Here is a 22,818-nt window from a genome sequence, read left to right as displayed (position 1 = left end):
AGTTTATTGTGATGTTTAAAGTAAACAGTATAACCGCGTGTGTCTAAGAACCTATGAAGGTGAACATTGATTTGACGGTAAGCCAATTAGTTGAAAACAGTTTCATTAAATTTTATATTTAATGCCTATTTACATAAGATCAATATTATTTTAGCAAACATAAATATTTAGTAGCCCTATTTATTCAGTCTACTTTTGCACACTCAGCGGATCAGTATAGGAAGTGTATAAGCACAACCATTATTGAGTAAATGAGATCAAAATTTTCATTAAGGCCATTCTTAAATAACTTGTAAGAACCCCAATTTGGATTTAGATTATTTACCGCCACAACAGCAAACATTTTAACTTTCTAGGCACTTAATTATTTTAATATGATTTATTAAAGCACACTTAAGTGTTTTTTTGTATGAAAATTCAATTTGGAAAGTGCGAAGCATGTAAGCTTCCGAAAAGCTAAACTTCCGAAAAACAAAAGCCGTGGATTCCCACAGGGGTTGTGCAGGCGCGGGAGTGGCGGTTGCATAATGGCGGGAACAATGTCGGATTGGCACTATAACCTTGAGTCCGACTTTCACCCGCCAGAACACAGTGATAAATGTCATTCCGCCGGGGCCGCGGGCAAATTTGTAAGATTATTGTCTCATAACATAGCTTAGCGTTTAGAAGATCAACTGTGCAGGTGGATTTCATATGAATGTCGCTATACGCGCTACTACGCCAACTGCAACAGCTGATGTTTATCGTGTGTTCCCAATGTGTACCCACTAATTCCCTCATGGGGGTTTGTATGAGTTTAAATGTTTGATGATACTGTAATTCCAAAATGGCTGGAGTCTGAGTAGGATAGGCATTTGGAAGAAAGAGAATCTTGTTCTCTGACGCTATTGATGCTCTTAGAATGCAGATTACTATGTGGGAAGTTAATTTACCTTTTCAATTTTTTATTGTATATTATGTTATATTGGACTGTAGGCTACTAGTTGTTGTGCTGACGAGGCTACATCACTTTAAACAGAATTGATGAAATATGAATATCGGTCGAATTAATAAATTACAGTTTTCCATAATCAATTGATTTTTTAAAGATAAATTAAGATTCTAAATTTAAAGAGCTTTTTTAAATATGGCTGAAAATTTGTCGAAGACAGTATTTTCAATTAAAATTACTCAAATATCCCGAGATGATATTAAAGAGAGCTTAAATGTTCCATGCTGGTTCCAATTGGTCAATGCCAATGTATCTTTGCATAATTTTAAAAGTTGTTTGGTATTCTAGTAAAATGTGTCCTTATTAATACTTAATACACAAACAAAAACAATGTATCAACAAACAACTGTAGATTGACTGTAGATTCTACATTTGTTAACTTTGTACACTTATTAATATCCCCGCCGCAGCAAACCTGTAAAATAAGTTGCCGAATTTCTATTAAAATATTCCCTTGTTATTGTCAGATTTATTTCCTATAAAAAAAACATTAATTTTAATGAGTACCAACATAGGTTGGGTGACACAGGGAACGTAATTAGGAGTGTTTTTATTAAAACGTTGATAGCTTAGTATGGAACAAACAAATTCACCACATTCCATCAAAATATATACATAAACAATTAAACTATAACCGGTTAATTACTTTCTATAAGAATAACACAGGAATTTTAAATTTACAGTTTTTTTTTTATTTCTCCGTAACCGTAAGGCATTCAGCAAATCTTCAATATATTAAATCATTTGTTGTTTTAAATGGTTGAGAAAGAATTTGCTACATCACATGTTTTTAGAGGGAAAATGGGGAAAACCCAAATAACCCCGTTTTTCCTTGGTCTGGTCATGCTGGTTCGCGAACTTGTTCCAATAAACGTAGGTGTGCACTTTTGTACCGAATTTCAATCAAAATCGGATGGTTATTGCTAGAGTTAGTGTGCACATATACACATAAAAACAACATACTTTCGTATATATATAAATTTTAAAGGATGTTTTTTGGGTCTGGGGACATCGAAACGGAAACGAAAACGTGTAAATCGGTCCTGGGTCCAAGTCTTACCATGAGACAAATCTAGTAAGAAAATACAAGTCAAATAGTAAATTTAAAAGTGGTTATCAATATTTAATTATATTCCTTAAAATGTTATACAGCATTTCAAATTAAAGTCCAAGGCTACATTTACTCCAGGAAGCTCTGGGAGGGTCTCGATGTCTGGACATATGAAAGGATGGGACGGCGCGGCGGTGCAGCTCACCTTGGGGCTATGTGGGCCGAGAGCAAGGACCTCTGATCCTGGAGCTGCAGACACACGGCTGCTCTAGACATTGACAGGGTTGATATAATCCTCAATTAGCTAACAGCTTCAATTCACGGTATATGATATGAGGCAATACATTCTCTACAAGTTTCCTTGGTTTTGCTATAAAAAGTAAAGTTTACCTTATAACTCACGTTTATAAAATGCTTAAAGTACCAATTGGTTGTTTGATGTGAACCTACTTGATTTTTTTTAAGGATAAAACTGCACTTTGTAGACGGAGTTCAAGTTAGATTTAAAACAATGTTGAGCGTTGAATGAATGTTATTATCTAAGAAACTATGTTGCTTACAATTGATATTTATTTCTTCCACACGTCAGCCCTTTATATTTGGGCACTATAGAAGACCTTAGCTATATATTAGTGACGTGGCCATAGTTTTGAATTTTGATCAAAATTAAGCTTTAGTTTTGTCAAATGTTCGACGAGTTGTAACTTGTGTAAATTTCAATCTCAGTCACGTAGGGAGGCAGTGTCGTAAGAGTCAAAACATAATTATGCTTTAGCTTGGAAATGTGTGAGTTTAATACGGAGACGACCGTACCCAAGTTTGAACTTGTGAGCTGTAACGGAAGTAAGTCAAGCCAATTTTCAAGTTTAATCCCAGATCAGGGGATAAAACATTTCAATTAGTTTTAGGTTTTATTTCAATTTTAATTTTGCGTCTTTCTTCATTCATATTCGCCACGAACCTTGTTGCGTAACGGCAAAGTAAAAATTTGCCATTGAATAAAAACTGTATTAAATTAATTTTTATTGAGCAAGTCAAAAGATGAAAAAAACAGATGACACTATGAAACTATTGTTAGCTAACTTCCTCCAGAAGACAAGTATTTACACAGCCTTTTTGGCTCGTTCTTTGTTTATTACGAAGTAAGTAAACAGCCAAACACACTAACGGTGTGCCATGAATGATTAATTTTTGTCCAAAGATTTAATCAGTTTCATTTCTTGCCTGAAGAATGAAAAAAATGAATAAAAGCCAAATCATTACAAGCTTATTCACCAGTTGGCTTTTTATCATACTTGTCAATAACATAAAACTTTAACCATCGTTATTTTGATGTTTCTCAATTATCAAAAAAATTACATATGCATATGCTCTATTATAAATTAAATGTTTTTGCATAATATTACTCTTCTTGAATAGAAGAAATACTTAATGTGGCCATTTAGCTATTACTTATCTACCATGCATGGATTGGAATGCTATATCTACACTAACACTAAAATAAAAATATCACATGGGCAAGTTATATACAATCCTAAGCAAAGTCTTAATTATTGCAGTATCTGTACAATTAGATAGAGAAACGCAAAGCATACGGTTGTTGTTCATTCTTTCATCTGGAAACCGAGTTTGTCCTCTTCTAATTGAAGTGGAAACATTAATTTTCCTCTTGGTTATAGTTACATCCAGAGATGAGAGGCAACAATCACTTTCTAACATCCAACCATCTCCATAGTAACCAGGGCGGAACTGTTAAATGGGTAATGAATTAGACACATCATCAATAGCATCAATAGCACTCCCTGTCCCACTGTAGACTGCCTAAACGTGGCTGTTCAATGAACAAGATAGTTAGGAAAACAAAGACTTTTTAAAATGTATACCTTAATATTTATTACAGTAATTATCCATTGTTGTACAAAAATCTATTGATTTGTTGATCCTTTTATTACGAAGAAATAGTTAAAATAATAAAATGACATCAATCAGTTTCCCAGTAGAACCTAAACATATAATAAACTAAAGAAAAATCAAACAACCTTGTTTTGTTAAGAGATATCTACTGATATTCCAAATCGTAATTCACATATAAATACACATTACAAAAACACTGCGTTATTTATTTTACATTCCTATTTAACCCTAAACATTATAATATAGCCTTCTATATGTTTGTCAATAATTCTATTACTATCCTGATGATATCGGGTAAATTAGTTTAACACGTTCTGGCAGCTGAATATGTTGCAAGTTTGTTTGCATGCCAAATTACAGTTTCCCAAAGGACCGCTGTTTCCTGCTTTTCATTGAGGAATTATAATTACAGTATATCTCAACTATAAATGCAAATGTTTTCCATAAAATCCCTAAGGGAATTTGCGTGGCTTTGTATAACTAGAATTATGATTTGGTTTCCTCTACTGATTTTCAAAGTATTTACCGTTTAATTATAAACTATAATTTATTCAATGTATTAATTTTATATAAAGTGGTCATAGCTGTGAGCAAGCTAATATTTTAAAGTGAGCTACTGTGTAAAAGATACGTTTAAAATAGTTTTACAAAGGTAACTAACGTCAGTATAAAAAATACCCCCGCCGCAGCAAACCTGCCGACTAAGCGAATTTCCATTTGTCTGAATTGATTTTCAGTTAAATATATTTTAATAACATTAGGTTTAACGAGTACCTAGGTTTGCTGTTACAAGGAAACTAATAAAGTGTGTTTTTGAGTAAAATATTGATAGCTTAGTACAAAATAAATAAATTTGCCAAGTTTGATCAAAATATATCCATAAACAAGCGAACTACAACATTTGACAATATTCTCCATAAGAATAACATGGGAATTTTAAAATTACAATTTTTTTAATGTTCTCTGTTACTAATAATCGAACAAAAATACTTTTATATACTAAATTATTTGTTTTTTTTAAGCTCTTAGATATCGGATCTAAAGAGAAATTGGAAAATTTTGTGTTTTGAGGGTCAAAAGTGAGAAAAACCAATTTTTACCCCATAAAACCCCCCGTAAAGCACCGTTCCCATGGTCTGATTGTGCTGGTTCGCGAACTCATTCAAGTTTATCCCGCTTTACACCTTTAAACCAAATTTCATCAAAATCGGACAAAAATTACTCAAGTTATCGCGTTCACGGACGTATATATATATATATATATATATATATATAAGTCTATATATATATATATATATATATATATATATATAAAAATTTGAACGAATGGTGTTTTTGGCCTCTGGGGACATCAAAATGAAAAAGTAAATCGGTCCCGGGTCTAGGTCTTACCGTGCCACCTACGGTAATAGCTACTTCCCTATAGGGAAATTCGCTAAAAAACATTGTAAGTCCATTTAACATGCAAATTAAAGAAGAATAATAAAATATTTTTAATGTTTATAAAAGTACAACATTAACTTCACATCAGAACAAATAAAACTCAACTGGTTAATAATATTTTCTCAATGACATCAGGATCAATAAAATCAACCAAAGATGAACAAATGAAAATGTTTTCAAAATTAAACAGCTTGAAAATAATTTATATTACAAGCACAAACACCTCATTAAAAAAAACCTGTTTTGGTGATTACAAAGTAATATCAAAACAAGGAATATTTCTAAATTAGTTTCAAATAATGAAGCTCTAATATCAAAGCTCGGTTCGTTTGATTAATGTAGTGGAAAGGTTTCATTTGCAGCGAACGATTAAATCACTCGCATAATGGCTCTGTGATCGTGGTCCCCGTTTGTACCCGGTTAACTTTCGTCATTATATCACTTTTACATTTCATTTGAACTCACTTTTCATTAAAGAGGAATTGAAAAGTTTGTTACAACAAATCGATAACAGTTTTCAAACTCCGCTCTAATGGGCTTGTTCCATACATGTTTACTTGGTTGTTACCTATATGGTGTGTGTTTAGGTTTGGATCGATATAACGCATAGTGCTGTTAAATAGTACTTTGAGAAAATACGTTTTGGGGTTTAATATGTTAAGTTCCTGTTGGTAATTTTATTCGCTGGATCTAATGCTAATGGGTTTTCTAACACAATGTAGTGTGGCATAGTATCCTTTATACCAGTGATTATAGATGTGGATGTGACAATACATGTAAGTTAAATTTTTCTGAAACATTATGAGTAGAATAATTATTTATCTTTTAAAATTTTATAAGTAATAGTTCAAATGCTGGAATCATAAAATAAATCGTAGCTTAGAAAGAAAATATTTAATTGTTAAGTAAACAAAACCAATTTACGAAGTTCTACCACATCTTTCTGTGATATATTAGCTATATTAATACAAAGAACCATAATATAATTGTATAGTTGAAGAATTATGAGTACTCTTAAAATACATTTTTATGATTCCGCATTTTCCAAATAGTACTAACCCTTTATAACATATAGCCTACATGTAAACGAGTTGGATATCTACTGAATTCGTTTCGTGGATAAATAGCTTTAGTTTAAAAACATTCGACATTTGAATGGAAACCAAACAGTAATGGACTGAACTAATGATCGAACAAAGCAATGGCTTATCGATGTTGCCGCAAGCTGGAATTAATGTTGCTTATTTACTGCCTCTTGCTGATTGCCTCGCGCCCAAGCCGTTCCTTTGAGGGAGCTACTGAACGTTTAGAGAGCTTTTGGTTCTGATTTGGAAACGTAATTTACTAAGATAAAATTGTTTCAAGATCATCCGCAAGGGACTTTGGAAAGTTTGATTTTGTTTGGGTGGGTTTATTTATTGGTAATTTAAAGCTGTTGTATATACTGTATATGTTTTTGACTTAGTTCTTAGTAGACAAAACTATAACACGTCTATACACTGATACGTGTATACTCAATGATTTACGCACATATTTGAATGTTAACAGGTCAATGTACAAGGCGCTCGTATATAATCAGAGCATGAATTAATATTAACATATTACAAAGCGTATTAAAACATGTCGTTAAAAAAATGATGTTCCTTTTATTTTTTTACCATATAGGGAATAAGCTATTACGGTGTCATGGTAAGACCTGGACTCGGAACAGATATAGTTTAATTACGAGTTCAATAGAGGCCAAAACACCACCACTGTTCACATTTATACGTTTTGAAAACTGTTATCTTATGAGGGCTACTATATAAAATAACATAAGTAGGCATGCCCTTTTTTATTACTATACATAAGTAGGCCTACCAAAGCTAAAACTTATAAAATCGACATACCAATAAGACATTTAGATCAATGTTACAACGCATCCCGCTATACACTTTCAACATTTCTAAATCATCAACTGAAAAAAAACACACAACGGGTTAATTGATAAACAATATAAAAGATGTACAAAATCCTAATGTGTTCTCATTTGATGTTAAAAACATATATTCAAATATACCAATAAAAGAAAACATTGAAATTATATCAGAAACTCTATAAAAAAATCTATTAACACATGGCAATGTGAAAGATTTAATTCCACTCACAAAACCACAGTAGCAAAATATTTTGAATTCAATTCGGAATATTATAAACAAAAAGAAAAATTGGCTTACCACTATCTGATTTATTAGCCAATATTAATTACTTGCAACATTCGGAAAAGAATCTATTATGTCAACCCAACGATGATTGATATCATATATTGGTACAGATGATATGATATGCTTATTTACCGGTGACAATCATTCTCCAAATGAACTATTAGATCACTAGAATACCATATCAAAATCAAATAAATTCATCCTAGAAGTTCATAGTTCAACCAAAAAATATTTATAGCTGACCATATAATTAAAGAAAATAATGAACATAAATTTAAAATAAAAATAAACCCTACACATCACAGCAAATTCAAATAATCCCTGGAAGCACAAAATGGCAACATCCCATTCCTATATTAATATACTTATAAACATTCCCAAGGCTTTATTAATGAAAAAGAACATATAACGAAATTAGCGAAGAGATTTAGCAGATTTAGGGATTTAGCAGATATAGCATGGATATAACAACAATAGACAAAATGATTAGGAAAAAAGCAGAAAGAAAAACCAACAAGCTGAAAAAATAAATAAAAGCATGCATTTTTATGTCCACTTTATTTCAGAAACGAAATCCATATATAAAAAAATATTGGTTTTTCTATTCCAAGTCGGTTTAGCTCCTTTACCCGACTGATATTTATCAGTTTGGTCTAAGGTATGTACATAATAATTTGCCATCAAGCATCGGCATTCATTTATCTAATGTCTATTTCGGGTTTCGCACAAAAGCAATTCCTCCCTATAAATTACTTAAGGGAGTTAAATTTAGATCTTCTTTTCCGAGTACGTTTGGTTCTTCTACCTGGCCGATTTTAATAATGTTGGTCTAAAATTAAAGGTATGCACGCACCGATTTGCCATCAAACATCATCATCCATTTACCTACTGTACTCAACCAAAAAGCATAAACTAATTTTTTTCGAATTCTTACTTCAATAATTGAAGAAAGAATAAAAAAAATATATTAAAGGTGTATTTCAGTAGTTCTAATTACATTACCCTAAATGTTTTAGTCAAAGAACCTTCAGTAAAATACCAGCTTTTATTTAAGCTATTAACCGTTTGTTGGTGTATTTTATCAAGACCCTGAAGCACCTGAAGCACGGTGCTGAATCACGAATCATCAGTAATAATCATTATTTTGGGACTTATCTGCCAACAATATTACGTAACTCCATTATTATTTCAGTTATTTATTTGTAAGAAAATATTCCTAGATATAAAGGCTTTCATTTGAGACGTTGGTCGATTGAATAACTTAAGTACAAGGTACTGTGTTACTCAATTAAAAAACAACAAAAAATTGATTATTGGATATGGAATTTAATTTTAGATATATTTACTCAACTCTAATTACGTTATCCTGTATGTTTTGATCTAAGAACCTGCAGTGTAATACCAGCTTTCATTTGAGTTATTGATTATTAATATCGGACGTAACTGAAGTACGCTGCTGAATCACGAACAACCCAAATTGTTCCAAAAATTGAGTTATTTATCATGTATTGATAGTGTAATGATTTCACTTGAAAACCCAACAGTAACAGTCGATTTTAACGAGGTTTGCCTAGTTTTAAATTAACCTACAGAACAAGACACAATTCATTTGATTTAATGGAACATTTTTTAATGTCAACCACTTACACAAAAACGCCAATATAAAAAAGGCCTAAACGAAATAAACTGCAGTTATGCAATCGTGTAAACGCCGAACGAAAAATTTAAACGAGTTCATGAACTAGCGTGGTCGTACTATGGGGAATTGGCTTGTCTCATTTTTTGACACTGGAACAAACAATTTTGCAATATCTGTCTAAACCATATTGTAGAGATTAACAAAACAAATAATTTAGTATATTAAAGCATTGTCATGCGCTTGATGGTTGAGGAGATAATAAAAAACTTGTAAAATCCCATGTTCTTGTTAAGGAGAATAAGTCAACTTTTGTGGTTTGCTTGCTTATGAACATATTTATTTCAAATTTGAAAGAAAATTATTTCATACTATACTTTACGAACATATAACTATAAAGATACTTCATTACCTTCCCTGTAGCAGCAACTCTATTCTTTAAACCAATATAATTTAAATACATAAAAATAAATATGAAATGTTTAAGGAGATATTTTAGTGGACATATAACCAGGCAAATGAAAATTCGCGTAGTATGCAGGTTTGCTGTGACGGAATTATTTTACTAGTCGTACTAGGCCTAATAAATATGTAATTACTATCCATTCTCCTTAATAGTTTATTTTATTCAAACTGACTATGAAAACATATTAAGGACTAGTAGATGAACTCAATAAAAGCAGTGTAACAGCGTCTAAACTAATAATGGATATGTATTGCACTTGAAGCACTAATGATGCTCGTCTGTATGCTGTAAGTGAGAACTAATCAAGCTTATGTGGAGCTTTAGAACTCCATTGTTGTGGTTATGACGTAACTGAAACATACATTTATCACAACTCTCTTAAAATGCACTTACTCTTATGATTTAATGTGTTCAGCTTATTGATGATTTATTGTATAAAATATTTCAAGTTTGGCGCGATAATAAAGGGAATAATGAACACACAGTAACAAAACAATAGCTAAGGAATACATGATGTTGATTGAATTAATTACAATTATTATGTTAAAGAATCTACCTACGACCGTTTTTGAAAGTACCCTTTTCAGTTCAGTTCATAGAATTGAAAAGATTCACTTAACAGTATTGTTTACTTACTTAACAGCGCTGTTGTTTTGCTTAACAACACGGGTAACGGACCAATGAAGTTCAAGGATTGAGAGAGAAGAATTAAAATTGTATACTTTGAACTTAATCTAATCAGCTGTTTAGAACAAGTTAATTGTTAATGATAGGTGCAATTATTAGTGTTTGGTACAATGATTTGTTGCATCACTGTCATAGGTACTTTTTGATACTATTTTTAAGGTACGAGTCTTGGCGAGTGCAATAATTCACACAATTGTTGCATTGCTTCACTAGAGAATTATACCCAATGTTGAGATTACAGCACTAGCATCTAAATTTAAGAACTTAAGAAAGCTCATTTCATACCATCATCACACCAAGCTGTTTAATAATGAGCAATGAAGAGGCCAAGATACCCTGGAAGCATGTGTAGCATTATGCGATGGGTCAGCCCTTTTAAGTTCTTGATATAACTTATTACTTCGGGAAATCCACTTCTGGCCAAGTCCCAAACCCACAAATCGTAGCGCCTAGACCATTGTTAACAAGCCAATACCATCCAGTATTACTCTTGGGGCTCTTTCACAAGAAATGTTTAATTCATATAATCTGGCCAAGCTGTGTCCGATCGATCTGTTTCATGTTACAGACAAGAAATGAAGTTCCTTTAATATTTTGGTTTATTCTATCGATGGCTAAATAATTCATTTAGTTACATGTTAAGAAAATTACCCTTTACGTATTGCCTTCGATTGAAAAGTGAGTTTTACGGAAGCAATTTCCCCAAGTAAAGTTAATAATAATAATACATTTTTTACAATTTATCTATTTATAAATTTGTATAGTTAAATTTTTTTTTATCAACATTACACAAAAATATACCCAAATGCATAATTACTGTACGTCTACTTTAGTAAAAACGGGTAATTAAAGATGCAAGTATAATGCAGATCCTTATTATTGATCAGACTGAGCTAAACAAAATTGTCACCCTCAAGTACAATTAAAAAATACCAAATAATCAGAATAAAAATAAAAATAAAAATTAACTTTCATAATTTTGATTAACTAATGATTTATTGAACACTAGACTTGCGTTTACCAATTAGTAGTCAAACATTGCCTATTGATATAAAAATATGAAATGCGAAACTTAAAACAAAATTGAAACTGCACTAGTGTCTGACACGTCCCAGGCATGGAACGTGTAATGTAAGCCCAACAACGCCACCAGTTTCTGCGTAAGGCCCCAGGACGGCATTTCACTAGCGGAGTTGCCGCTGCACACTCAAGTTTCATAACGATAATTGACATGATGACACTGCAGCGCCAAGCCACCGATGACGAAAACTAGCTTAATTACTTAACTGTATCTGAGAACATTTCTTTAAACTAATTTCATGTACGACACAATTTTCTTGTTATTTTAGCTTTCATTTGCTTTTGCAATCTGCTCAAAAAGGAGATCTTTGGTTGATAGGGTGTAAGTGTCAGTGGGTGTATACATTATACAGCCTACAATGGTAAAATTATTGCTTGAGTATATACTGTATAAAGTAACATTTTATAAATATTAAGCTTCGTAATACAGTAAAACAAAACAACATTTTCAAATTAAGAGACGACGTTTTTGGGCGAGAGATACATTGTTTGCTAATTTCATAAATAAATGGACCTACGGTAGAGATGGGCTTGAAATCACCTATTGGGGGCGTTCCCACAAGGGTCAGTGTCAACTGAAGGGGATGAAATGTGACCATCTTAGTTAGATGTCCCGCTCTGTAAACATGATATAAACACGTCTTCTGATAACACATTTTCTTCTACACTTTACTTTTGCATTTTACGACTGGTTGTCAATAGAGTTGAATGTGTTACCGCAAGAAATTTTACCTAAATAGAAAATAAAAATCTGAAATAATAAAATTCTTATTGTTTCAAATTGCTTTACAAAGATTACATGGCTAAAAATTAAGATAACTTAGATTAGGTATCTTTAACACTACTTATGAATTATTTAACCCTGAAACAATTCATCTCTAGGTCAAAACGTCTTTGGGATGTTCTATTATCGTACATATTCATACAATACAGTTAAAAGATGGGATCACCGACATCAATAAATAATACAATATAATTCAACTCCAATTATAAGTATATACCTAGGATTAGGTATTTAATTAAAATTTAATGATCATAGTGTTATCAATTGATAAATGAAAGGATTTCAAGTAATATCAAATGTTGTCCTGACAGATTCGTAACACACAAATAAAGACAAACTGTCGTCATGTTTGACATGGTCGGTACGTTGTGGGATACCGTATTTTATATGAAGGAAGGCTAGGGTAGTAGGAGCGAGTATTTGGGTGGAGAAGGGGGAAGAAGTCCTTGGGCAGCAATTTCACACCAACTCCAAGTCACAATCTCGTGACAACTTCTCGTGTTCATCTTAATCTGTACTGCGCTAAACCTTGGTTTTGTCAAAACTTTGTTTTAAACGTAATCCTGTTCTAAAAGCAAAGTTTTAGTAGATGTTTAGACTGTGAAGTTTAATTGTATTATCCTAATTTTAAATGGATTTAGCACGAAAGAGTTAACCGTGAATATGACCTACTAACCAACCCATAGGCGTTTATTTTATTCAATGCATAATTCAATTTTACCTTGCTCATAAAATGTGTCTTTCCATTATTTGACGGAATTAAAATTATTTCGTGTAAAAAGGGATTCCTGGTTTCAGCTTAATGTATAGGATCTTTAACTATTGATACAACTTCAGTATCCAATAGTCAATGATAGAATCACTCAAGAGAATTATTGTCTTCGATATTTAGTAATTTAGACTACAATGTCAGGTGGTTTTGTGACTCGAACTCCTATTTATATTTTAATCGATTTAGATTATTTTAGATGTAAATTTCACCGTATATCAATATCTTAACTATTAAAGCTATGTCCTCATATATTTCTTTTATGAATATTAAAGAATTGGGAGTAGCAAATAAACAAAACAAGTTAGAAAAATAAATGTAGATCCACAAAAATTCCATTGGCATAATATCAAAGGTAAAATCAATTTCATACTCAAATCCTAATTCAAACTGATGCAAACGAAGCAATCCTCGAGCAGCTCTAAAAAGATACAACTTCGAAGTAACTCTTACTGCAATCGTTTAGAAAAGCTTAAAGCTCTTCTGTGACATAGCTTTTGTTTGTCTTTCACGTGTTACCTGATGCCTTAGAGCGCGCGAGCAATGTCTAGGTGACAAAACTGATTGACAGATTACTGGCCCATTTCTCTGTTACCGTATGAATGAAGAGCGTCTGGACTCCAGTTACCCAACGCCTGGTAGTGTGGGATGAGGCTGGAGGGGGCTAGGAGAAGGTACTAGGCTGGAGAGCCCAGTGGAACAGTGGCGCTTGGGCGTTCCAGTGATCAACATGCGCGCCTACACCTCTGTCTTAGCTCTACTCTGCATCTGCTGTAAGTATCTGACACTTGCTAGACGGTTCGTCGGTTATAACACACTTAGTTGTAGTTTTATAATATTGTAATTTGTCCTAGTACGCTCGGGATATGAACATGACTTCGATATAGAAAGAAGACAACAACACTGTTTTCGGCACAGCCTGTCAGTAATCGGGCATACAGGATAGCTCAATTATACCGCAAAATTAGATAAGGGAAGTTTTGAAATTTTAATATTTTCTTTTTTTATATACAATTTCCTATAATAAGTCATAATACATACACATTCAGAATAAATAACATATAAATTCACAAATAAAAAAAAACACATTTATGGCATACATTAAATTTTAGTATGGTGAGAAATATTGTACACATAGATACATGAAAAAATCAAAACAATGTTAGTTGATATTGAATTTAACAGTCTCTTCAGGGAAGTGAGCGGCTACGTTGACAAAATGCGCTGTGGAACTTGCGCCGTGTTGACAAAACTGCGCAAGCACGTGCAATTATACGTGTTTTGGGTACAATTTTTAAAGCCATGACGCTTTGCTTGAAGCAGATTTCAACCGAATTTTAACAAATAGATTGACTAGGTTTCTTATTATTACTTTTTTACATCAGTATTTTAAAGCCAACACTTGTTGCTTTGTTTTATATAAACATTTTTATGGAATTTTTTTCGTGCGTAATTCATCCAAAACATAATTAGGTAAAAATAAACTTTATCTTTTAGTGAAAGGAAAAAACATATCCAATAAATAAGTAATCTCTAACAGATTAAATTAATATAATTGATTTAAACAAAAACTATTATAATATTGATTACGTGTGATTAAATAAATTAAATTCATAAATTTTTATTTCACATTCAGGCGGAATAAACTAATTTTTAGTATAAATAAGTTTCATTTACGTTTAAATCCTGTACCCTAAACAATTATTATTGTTGAATTCCCAAATAAACAAGAATAAAACAATGGTACTACGTAGTTGGCATTAAAATTTGTAAATACATCATATCGCTCATAAAGAATTAAAATACATATAATGAATTAGGTACATCATATCGCTCATAACGAATTAAAATACATAGAATGAATTAGGTACATCATATCGCTCATAAAGAATTAAAATACATAGAATGAATTAGGTACATCATATCGCTCGTAAAAAAATAAAATACATAGAAAGAATTAGGTACATGAAATTTACATTAATTTCGCTCATAAAGAATTAAAATACATCGAATGTTGATATTTGTACCACGTGCAAAAAACATTACCGTGGCATTCTGCGGCGTACAATATGAAAAAAAAAACGTATCCGTCTACCGTTAAAATGCGTACCGGAAACAAATGGTAATTTTGAGGCGGAGAGCGGGCAAAACAGAACCTAGAAGTATTAAGGTCGCGGTCATAAAGAAGAAACGGAGCGTCCATAAAAACTTGGCAGTAAAGACAATGTTACAATAAAGAGTTTTCATGGTCTCCAAGCAGTGAAATTACTAAAACCGGTAAATGTCAACTCTAATGGTGAAGCTACTTAATACGTACATGGCTCGGGACAACATTAAGCTCATTGCAGGAAACCAGAGCAGCGAGTGTTTGTCCCCGGCTAGTTTGAATATAGCTTGGCTAGCGTCAGTGCTAACAGCTGAAGATTTATGTCGTTTATCGTTAGTAATTTAGCTTTGTTGACAAATAAGTATAAGATTAATGATGTATTGTAAGCTGGAGGATTAACAACTCAAATAAGAATAACACTTTTTCATCTAACACTTTTAAAATTTTAAGTCCATCTATACACAGTTCAGCACTATTTTAAAATTATTAACATAACAAGTAGAGTCTATTTTACCTGGAATATTCCAGGAGGAAATATTGCAGTTACTTTTGATAATTAATTATAAAAATATTATCTAGAGAAATGCCCTGTATTTATTTGACGACCGTTAATGTCGAACCACATTAATGTTGTAGTTTCTTTCATTTTAATCGATGCCTAGTTTATGGCTTTGATACTGTCAATTGTCAATATACAAACAATCTTTAATAATTAACAGCTAAAGGACAAATTTGTCTGAACTCAATAATCCTATAGGTCAATAAAAAAATATGTATTAACAACTTTTTTTAACTTTTTTTACCCATTACACTATTTATTATATTTTTACTACAGGTATATTCGATCTGTGCAAAAATACTTGCACCATATATATTAAAATGAAAAACATTATATAGTTAGTCATTTAGTTATATTTATAATATTAAATAACATTTAGTTATTTCCATAATCGTCTTACCAGTTATGGACATAATTTGCTTTACAGTTGTGTGTTATATGGACACAAAACCCAGCATCCATTATCTTCATCGGTTCAGTCTGGCAGTAGTCTATCGAGAGTCACTGTACCACTGTTTATTCTGGTCTTTACGACTCATATACCGTAACCTTGTTGGTGGCTCGGTGACCCCCTAGTCGTAAACTACCCCTAGCCCGATATATCACCACCATTACGCAACTTGTCTGCGGGGTTACTTATAAACATGACTTGTTTACGTTTTATTGTGCTGCCCTAAATTAAGCTAGGCCCATACAGCGAGGTAAGTTAATGAACCAACAGGAAACTAGTAAAATTAAGATGTCACCAGAATCTTATAATTGATATAATGCTCTTTTAAGTGATGCAGTGTAATATTTGAAATAATAATAATATGTTAATCAAAATTTTTTGTCCATTAGAAACGCAAATATTGTGCGTGCAAGATGACGTTAAGAACGTTTTAACATCGTAATGCTAATTTAAGCAGTACCCCTACAGAGTTTGAGGAAGCTGTACGGCGGGACAGGTTGTCATTTGCTGTTTAGTGTATATCCGTCGTGTACATCCATGCAACTTTCTGTCGTGGGGGAAGGAGAGTAGAGAGCTTGTGCCGCCCCCGGCTTGTCCAATATAGCTTCCCCAAGGTCACCAAAATTATAAACCAGAGAAACTAACGACAACTATATTGCTTCATTTGTTTGTACAACAGGTTTTGAATAACTCTTGCCGTAAGAATTGTGACTTAAATCCTTCTATAATGGACTGCATGGATTAGATAATCAGTAAAATCTGGGCTCAGTCCATCGGAGGTAGACGAAACCGTATTAAAACAATTGCTAATCAACATCCTATCTCCTGTCTAAAACACGAAATATTATATTGAGAGAGGGCACGTGGTGATTTTTCTTTTCTGGTGAAGATCTACTAAACTGAAACGTAATAACCCACACTAAACTCACAGTTTCTGGTTAATTATCACAAATCCTTGGGGAAATTACAATTTTAGATTAAGCACAAAGATTAATTAGTAGCCAAAGTTATAAAGAGTTGGGAAGTTGATTACTTGAGTTTAGTTTGATCATTAGTTAAAACTGTAATCTTGAAACAGTCCGTACCAATTAGAGGGTCGGGTAAGCAAAGCCAATAAAGTGATTGTTATTGCCCCTTGAAATCGAGTGTACTCTACAAACTAATTAACGTCCGTTGGTTATAGAGTAATGACCTTTTTTTATTTATATAAATAAGATGAAAGCAATATGATTGAAATATTAGTATTTTTTTTAAGAAATGGAGGTCACATCAGTTTTATAAACATAATTTGACTTTTCCATTGATTTTGCTTGCAGCGAAAACCTTGTTTACTTAACACAAATTAAAATTAAGCTCATAAAAGTGTTTTTAATGTATGAAGCCCTTGCAAATATAATCCACCATCGCTCCTACCTCCTAAGTCCGTCAACTTGTAAACAAGATTCTTGCAGGTAAACAAACAAGTTGAGCTTCATGATGAAAATTGTAACCATTAGTAGCTTCCTTAATTAAACTTAAATTAGCTTCTTCCTTCGTTTCAGAGACCTGGCGTTGCATCGGTATGAAAACAATCTTTGTGAATTCTTACTATTAAAAATAACTCATAAAATAATTTAAACTTCTGAAATGAAGTAACTTTGTTTAGTATTTACAGTATTAGAATCTAAAATTTAAGGGCTTCGTATTTCATAAGGTTTTTAATAGAAAATACTTTTAAAATGTTATTTATATAAACTATGCAATCTTCGTACCAGGATTTCTGGTTACTAAGATCATGAAAAAATATAAAATAATAAGTTAGATTTTGTATTGAGACGAAATTGTTTATAGTATTTTAAAACTAAGAATATCAGAGATTTATAATTATTTACAAGGATGGATGTAATAAATAGAGTGTGTACTGGATAGGTAACGAACCACACGGACCAAGGGATTAATAGCAACCAAAACTTAAGACATGTTTAAAAGGATAAACAAGTATGTCATGTTTTGGTTTTATAAAACAGTTTTTAATAAGTGAGTAAACATAACATATATGACCGAAGATACACCACGAACAAATTTGACTACCAATTAATTGCCTCTACCAATTTGACTTTAATTTCCAACGGGGGTTTCAACGTCCAACCACGATTCCAAACTCTTCTTATAACGTTGATCGATAAACAAAACGACTCGGTAAAAACCCCATTCGTGAGAGAAAATTGCTTACAGAATAGGAGAAAAATCCACTTTGATAATGCTCTAAGTGATTGAAAGAAAACAGGGTTGGAACTGAGTTTCTCTATTGTTTGGCGGGAAATTTAATGAAAAAGTGAGACGCGTCATGCGAATAGATCGCGTTGTTTTCATTGTATTCCTTCTTGACTGATTAGATTTCCTAGCAGTGTTCATTGTTTTAGATTAATTAGTGACCGGGCGATTTAATTCAATGAACAACGCTATTCGGTAATGACTGAAGGAGAAGAGTGACTTAACATCACATTGTGCTCAATTTAATCTAATTGCATAGATTGTTATAATACCTATACTCATGAAATAGTGCAAAAAAATGCTTATTTATTAATTCACATATCTGGTAAAATCTATTATTTTAAAGATGATAATAAGATGTTTAACTATAGATACTTCATAAGATTTAATCAAACTCTATTATCCTATACTGAACCGATTGACATGTTTTTGGTGTCATCCGTTATTCGTTTTAAAATAACGCCTGTAATACTTAGCAATTGCTCGAATTCGAGTAACAGGTACACTAGTATTCATAAAAGTAAAAACTATATTTTATTTACTGACCTCTATATTTTAGGTTTAGGCCGAGGTCTTAAACTCAGTTTAGATTCTTAGAGATGTACTAAAAAAATGTTCCAAACAATTCAGTTTTCAAATCTCTTTCCATATGATAACAATATCAAATTATTTTCTGTTCAAAATTTAATGATTGGTGTTTTGTGATTTTACAAAAAGCTAAATATACAAATATAAGATGGTGAAAAAATCCCGTAAGATTGGTCTCATGGTCTCATAATAATTACCAACCAAACAAATAAAAATTCAGCTTACAAAATACAATAACTATTATTCAATAAATCTAAATACAAAATGTAAAAGCTATAATCATCAATTAATAGGCATTTTTACTTTGTTTACGATTTGTATAACTAGTTTTCAACCAATGTCTTGAGACCCAAAACCTGATAGTTGTCAGCAGAGTAGTAAAATGCCAAATATAAAATTTACATAACATTATAAACTATTTAGAAAATCTTATACATTTTTGTATCTTTTACGCATATAAAATAATATATAGATTTTCACACAATGAAAGCATAAGATTCAAGGCATAAGCATTAAGGTTCTGACATACCAATGCAAGGTAAGTTAGGTAAGGGAAGCACAAGGTTCTGTCTGACATTCACTGAAAGAAGAATAATTGAACATAATGGTCGCATCCATATTGTCGTGACAGGTGAAGTAATCACTCTAGGTTGGCTAAATGTTGTGCAACAATAATTAACAAATACAGGGCACGCCCCGCCCTGCACATTGTTAATAAGTACAATGCCACAGTCGCACCTCCCTTGGACGGTCAATTATTTATGTACACACACAAAAACACTTGTACGCACCACCACCAACACAGATACACGAGGACAGAACCGTGTCGAAACCGGTCGAGTTCGGGTTGCTCGAGAAAGTCGAGAGAAAATGAAGCATAACCCGAGCAGCTTCCTGCAGGCACTAGCTCCTTGCCACGGACTGTAATAATAGGAAACGATCGTGTCCAGCAGGAAAACATCAATTCGTATTCAAAGTATCCTGCCGTGAGAAACAAACTTGCAATGTAGCTGATCCGTATGTAACTAGACGTTGTTGGTACTACGACCTGCATTGTGAATCCCGTGCCCCGTGATGTCAGTACTCCGCCATTGTAAACTTTACAAAGTATGATAAGTAAAGAATGTATAATATAACACGGTGTAAGTAAGGTTCATACCATATTGAATTAACTGTCAACGATTTCAGAAGTAAATATATGTAAATAAAATTAGAGTTTTGTCTGTACATTGCTCAGAATCATAAACTTTTAGATTATTTTTACGTTTTATACATTAAACAAACCGAAACAAGTCTCATATAAATTTCTGTCTGTCTTCGTGTCTGTTACGGGCAAAGAGCCATTTTACGCGGTCTTCTCCTGAAAAACTAGAGTACCTATCAAGATCCAAATAATTTTAATGTATTCACTGGATTGGCGAGATTGTCTTTAGCCATTAAAATATGGCGTCACTACTTTGTATATAAAACGACGGACGTTTAAAACCCCGACTTCGTGCGATTTTTGTCAAGTTTTCTCCCAATGTCCAATGTTCATCACTTAATCATCAATGAAATAACGAACAGCTGTTCGGATCAAGATTATTTTTTCTAGCTGTCACTGATATGTTTACATTAAAGGTTGTTTACAAATACCGCAAACATTTCCGATCACATTTTGAAAGCAAAATCCAAAACCAAGTGAGATTAAAAACTATTTTCCTTACATAAAGGATTTCATTAATCGCAAGTTCAATAATGAGTAAAATGAAATAGAGATTCTATGTGTATACAATTGCTCTGAAGCTTTGATAACCGGGAAAAAGACCTTGAAACAGTGATGTATAGGGCTGGGAAACTTACGTTTATTAAATTGACGGCGTTTCAATGACGGTTGTGTAAAGCGTAAAGTGAAAAATCATAATTGCAGTGGGTGATTGTAACAGAGGTTTACGGATGATGCTAAACTCGCTTTTCCAATGTGTCACTTTCGGTTTCTACTGACCCCTATGTGCTACAATCGCTGGACCATACAGCCAATAGGCCAATAAGACTGTATCTTGGGTACATAGGCCTACCCAATTATTCATAACAACCTATTCGACGACGATCCTTGATACCGGTACTTTTCCCTAGAATACATGTCCTAGGTACCTACTTAGGAAATCAAATGAAAAACTTTCAAAAACACAACATTGTGTGATTTTGTTCACATTTCCTTCTACAGTAATATTAACTACATATACCAAACATCGTTTAAAGAATACGTCATATTCTAAATAACAAAAAGCTGTTTGGGTGAGATTGTTTGGTTCAAACTGTCACTAAAGTTTTTATATATGTTTTGCTTTTTCTTTATATGTCATAATATTAGGTTTATATATAATAGTTTTGCCAGCACGTCTGAAAATATGCAAACCAACTGCTGTTCTTTATATAATAAGGTTTCAACTGACTACTATAAGATCCCCGTGCGTAGAACGGGCACACAGCTAGTTGTTAATAAAAGCTAAATATTTTTATGATACAACATAAACATAATCGATACCTCCAGAGTTAATGATGAGGATTTTTCACAGAAGTGTGGAGAATATTACCTAACAAATTAATTTAGTAATATAACTAAACAGATTCAATTTTACGTTTTGAATAAATAAACTAGGTTTTGCATAGGCCTACAAAATAGATATTATAATTTAAAAAGTACATTCTGCATAAAAAAATTTTCTATAATGGAAAATAATCAATAGTGTTTTTATCTCTTTTTTTTTAACTAAGTACCGGTACAAGATATGTATAAAATGCACTGTGGATAGAATACTCCCTGGTGTGGATTAACGGACTACGTCTATTCGCAATACTATCCTGATAATTAGACCAATTTGTTGATACCAAGGCAAAAATGTGGTTCGGATTCCACTATAACCTGTGGGTCCCTTAATTGCCATTAGCTGTATGAGCTATTAATTAACAGCTGTTTCTAAGGAATATATCACTTATATGTGATTTAGATAAATGGAGTGCCTATTTGCAGTATCCAAAGTCAATGGTACGTCTGGTTCACTTCAATGGAATGTCTACTTGCCGTATCCAAATTCAATGGTATCTTTGTTTCACATTAATGGAATTCCTATTTGCATTACCTTTTCAAAGTCTGCACGTCTAGTTCACAAAATTGGAAATTCTACTTGCAGTATCCAAATTCAATGGTTGGCCTATATTTGGTTCACAGAAATGGAATGGCTATTTGGAGTATTCAATGGTGCATCAGCCTAATTCTGGCGACCCTAATTATTGGTTATTCATTTTGTTAGGTATTATGCTCAGTTATATTAATCCAATTGTTTTCCCCTTTTTCTCTGTACGATATTTGTAATGTGCTATTTTAGATGATTCGTTGACTAACATATGTTGCGAGTCTTGTTTACTTTTTTATTATTGTCTCCCAACTAGTGTCATGGCAACCAGTTAACCCATCAGGCCCATGTTAAATTTCTAGTTTAAGTTCACGTAGGTAAGGGTTTGTGGTCCGATTTGCACCATTTTAGATTCATACCTTCCCATGGTTGGTTACAATGACAGTGCTAAATTTCGTGCAGATCGCTTCAGCCGTTCAGGAAGAGAATTTGTAAAACAAGCATGCCTTTACTAACATACAATAATAATCATACTAATATTATAAATGTGAAAGTGTGTGTGTGTTTGTTTATTTGAAGTTCAAATCACGCACTAATTCTGGTCGGATTGAGCTGAAATTTTGTACGAAGATAGCTTTCGTTTCCGATTTACATATAGACATACTCTTATTTCAAAGATCCTTTCGTACTCTTCCCTAGTGGCTCTGAAAATTCCCATG

The 22,818-nt window shown here is 32.5% G+C and overlaps 1 protein-coding gene across 1 annotated transcript in view; it reads left to right on the top strand.

Moving 5' to 3' along the window:
• Window positions 1-13,674: 13,674 nt before the first annotated feature.
• Window positions 13,675-22,818, top strand: part of LOC129004110 (protein Skeletor, isoforms D/E-like) — a 67,310-nt gene continuing 58,166 nt past the window's right edge. Inside the window, exon 1 of the mRNA XM_054432541.1 lies at window positions 13,675-13,798. Within this exon, the coding sequence (XP_054288516.1) occupies window positions 13,756-13,798 (43 nt within the window). The 5' untranslated portion in view covers window positions 13,675-13,755. The remainder of the gene's footprint in view (window positions 13,799-22,818) is intronic.

This window comes from Macrosteles quadrilineatus, unplaced genomic scaffold (assembly GCF_028750875.1).
Source record: "Macrosteles quadrilineatus isolate MER2022 unplaced genomic scaffold, UCM_ALF_1.0 Scaffold_1__1_contigs__length_201487025, whole genome shotgun sequence".
Classification (NCBI taxonomy): Eukaryota; Metazoa; Arthropoda; class Insecta; order Hemiptera; family Cicadellidae; genus Macrosteles; species Macrosteles quadrilineatus.
This window is presented reverse-complemented; position numbering and strand designations above follow the sequence as displayed.